The 3,115-nt window shown below is 36.5% G+C and overlaps 1 protein-coding gene across 1 annotated transcript in view; it reads left to right on the top strand.

The window, feature by feature from the left end:
- EFCAB2 (EF-hand calcium binding domain 2) overlaps window positions 1-2,895 on the top strand; it is a 17,263-nt gene extending 14,368 nt beyond the window's left edge. Inside the window, exons 5-7 of the mRNA XM_072410446.1 lie at window positions 1,006-1,048; window positions 2,550-2,616; window positions 2,701-2,895. Coding sequence (XP_072266547.1) covers window positions 1,006-1,048; window positions 2,550-2,616; window positions 2,701-2,813 — 223 coding nt within the window. The 3' untranslated portion in view covers window positions 2,814-2,895. The remainder of the gene's footprint in view (window positions 1-1,005; window positions 1,049-2,549; window positions 2,617-2,700) is intronic.
- Window positions 2,896-3,115: the final 220 nt, after the last annotated feature.

Genomic DNA, 3,115 nt, shown 5'->3' on the forward strand with positions numbered 1-3,115 from the left:
TTCATGAAAAACAGTGTAACGCTTTTGGTACAAAAATCTAGACATCAGTGTAACGCCCAGGAGGTTAAAAAATCTGGGCAATGTCATGTTTAAGTTTAAGATGACTTGAGCCTTGTGACATGACAGATTATCCTGCTGGAAATAGCCATCAGAAGATGGGTACATAGCAGTCATAAAGGGGTAGATGCAATCAGCAACGATACTAAAGAAGGCTGTATTGTTAAAAATGTCCTAGTTGGTAGTAAGGGGCCCAAAGTGTACCAGGAAAATTTCCCTACACCATAACACCATCAGCCTAAACAGTTGATAAAAAGCAGGAATGATCCATGCTTTCATATTCATACTCTAAATTCTTACCCTACTTATTAAATGTTGCAGCAGAAATTGAGACTCATTGGAACAAACAGAATTCTTTTATTATTCTCGTTTTGGTGAGATTGTGCGATATGTAGCCTCAGGTGCCCATTCTGACAGGTGTGACCCCCGGCATGCTCCCCTGCTGCTGTAACCCATCTGGTTCAATGTGTTGTACATTCATAGTTCAGTTGTAACGAGTGGTTGGTTAAGTTACTTTTGTCTTTCTATTAGCTTGAACCAGTCATGTAATCTTGGATTGATTACATTTTGGATATATACATTGCTTCAAAACATATATGGTGGAAATGTTTTGTTTATCAACACCATTTTCCTCAGTTTAACTAGACTAGAGAGAACCTCTCTGTGAAGTAGTAGTTTGTATGGCTGTATGGTCTCTAAACACGAAACATAAACGAAAAAAAAAAATTATTCTCCAGGCTGTAACTGTGTACAGTGATGTTTACCAACCAATAGTTTTGGATCATAGTTACTTCCTCATGAGACCCCTCTTTTGTGTCCCTTGAGAATAGACATATCCTATCTAATTGTAATCTTGCATTTGGGAAAAGTATGTTTTTATATACTCATATTTTACAATTAATTTTTTTTTATGCATTTTACCTCCACTTTGTTCTTTTTTTACTTTAGGTATCGACCAATAGCTGAAGATGTCCTTCAACGAGCATTTGAGGTTTGTCATTGTTGGTTTAGGGCAGCGGTTGCCAACCAGTGGCCGTCTGGAAAATTTTGGTGGTCCGCAGTTCTGGCCGGTGCACCCCTGAGCAGGGGTACGTCCTCGTTATGGACGCCAGGCTCAGGGAAGTGGGCGGGATGTGTCTCTAGACACAACCCGCCCGCTCTCCAATCGCAGGCTCAGGGAGTGGACGGGATCTGGCATCATGAGGTCACTAAAGGGGAAGTTTTTTTCACTTTGTGTGACACCTGGCTCCCCGCACATGTGCGGTCCAGTAAATTTAGTGGTCTGCCAGACTGGTTTAGGGGACTATTTATCCAAAAGTATAAAATAGAATTGGTTTTAATTTAGTTATTCTTAACTTTTCTAAACGTTGTTGCCACTTTAATAACACTGGATTTAACAAATTGAAAACAGGTTTTATATCCTGGTGAAAAGACTTCAGAAAGTAGAGAATAGAGGTACTGTAATATTTTTAAACTGGTGCTCAGAATATCTATTTGCATATGTTGCAAAAGTGGCACAAAGGTGTTTGTAACAAACAACACAGACCTGTATTGTAGCTTAGAGCATTCTTCATTTTTTAATTTGCCATTTTTAGTAAAAAGGGATGCTAAATGTGGCAATATGTTGAAAGGTTGTGTTGAAAGAAATTGAAAATGCATCTGTTTAGGCCGTTTCCATTATCCTGGTAGTCTGGCCATCAACACACTTCCCATTTTAGGAAGACTACACACATCATAATATATCTGTGTAGGAGGAATGTAGCCACCCTTGGACAGCAGCACTTTTGGAGAGGAAAGTGTTTTATGGATTAGTAGATTTAGATGGACAGTTAATGCTTTTTCTCCTTTCAGAATACAGGCTTACCTGAATGAATAAACTCCTTTGTCGGTGTTAAATGGTTTGTCTAAACCAGGCTTTCTTGACCTTTTTAACATTAAAGGGAACCCTCAGAAATTCTTTCAGCTCTTCAGGGAACCCCTTTCTTTAATTACTATATTCAAAACTCACACTACATTAGTGTGGTGGTCAATAGGAAGAATGCTTCTTACATCGATAACCAGTGGAAAGAATATCACCCTTACATATAGCCAGAAAGAACATTAGTGTTAGTAGTAACTTTTCAAAGAGGTACAAATTGCTAAACCGTTTAATTGGTACTTTTACTGTGAAGAGCATAGACTGTTAGAAGATCTAAATTACAGACTTACTGGCAGCATCAACAGGTAATACAACTTCTACAATGTTACATGAGGCACATGAAAATACAATATGATATGTTAATGCTACTGAGACACTACATCATATGTTATTTGCAATGTTGCCCATTGTTTTAAGAAAACTTTAAAATATGGCAATATTTTTATGCAAATCAACAGTTGATAATAGTTTTGGTTAAAATGGCAATAATTATAAGCAAAATAGTGACAAGAATTATATTTCATATTATTTATATATATCATATCATAAGAAATATATATACTTTCTTCTTTAGGTTTTAGATGACAAGAAAAATGGATTCCTAACCAAAGAAGAGCTTATGAGGTACATGACGGAAGAAGGTAATGTATTTTTCAGTCGTATTGCTTTTGTACTTTTTTTTAATGTAAACAGTTAAACAGAAGGTAAAATTGTCTTTTCTGCAGGTGAACCTTTTACCCAAGAAGAGATGGAAGAAATGATTTCTGCTGCAGTTGACCCAGACAAGAATATTGTCCCATACAAGGACTATGTATCAATGATGGTAGTTGACTATTAATACCTCTAGGACAAGTTTAAAAATATTTAAAAGTTTTAGGATTTTCAAGGTTGTAATAAAGTTTTACTGTATTTAAAAAAAATGTCTGTTTCATCTTCAATTTATCTTCTTTACAGTAGAGTAGTAGAATAGAGTAGTACCAGTAGAGTTATAAAAGATCATGGAAATGACGTCCAGACCACAGAACTGGTTTCTGTGTACATAGAGAGGCAGAGCAAAGAGAAAGAGAGAGGGGATAGAAAAAAAAGAGAGAGATACATGGAGGGTAGAGACAGGAAGAGAATATAAATCCACATATAGGC

The sequence above is a fragment of the Pyxicephalus adspersus genome, chromosome 4 (genome assembly GCF_032062135.1).
Source record: "Pyxicephalus adspersus chromosome 4, UCB_Pads_2.0, whole genome shotgun sequence".
Lineage (NCBI taxonomy): Eukaryota > Metazoa > Chordata > Amphibia > Anura > Pyxicephalidae > Pyxicephalus > Pyxicephalus adspersus.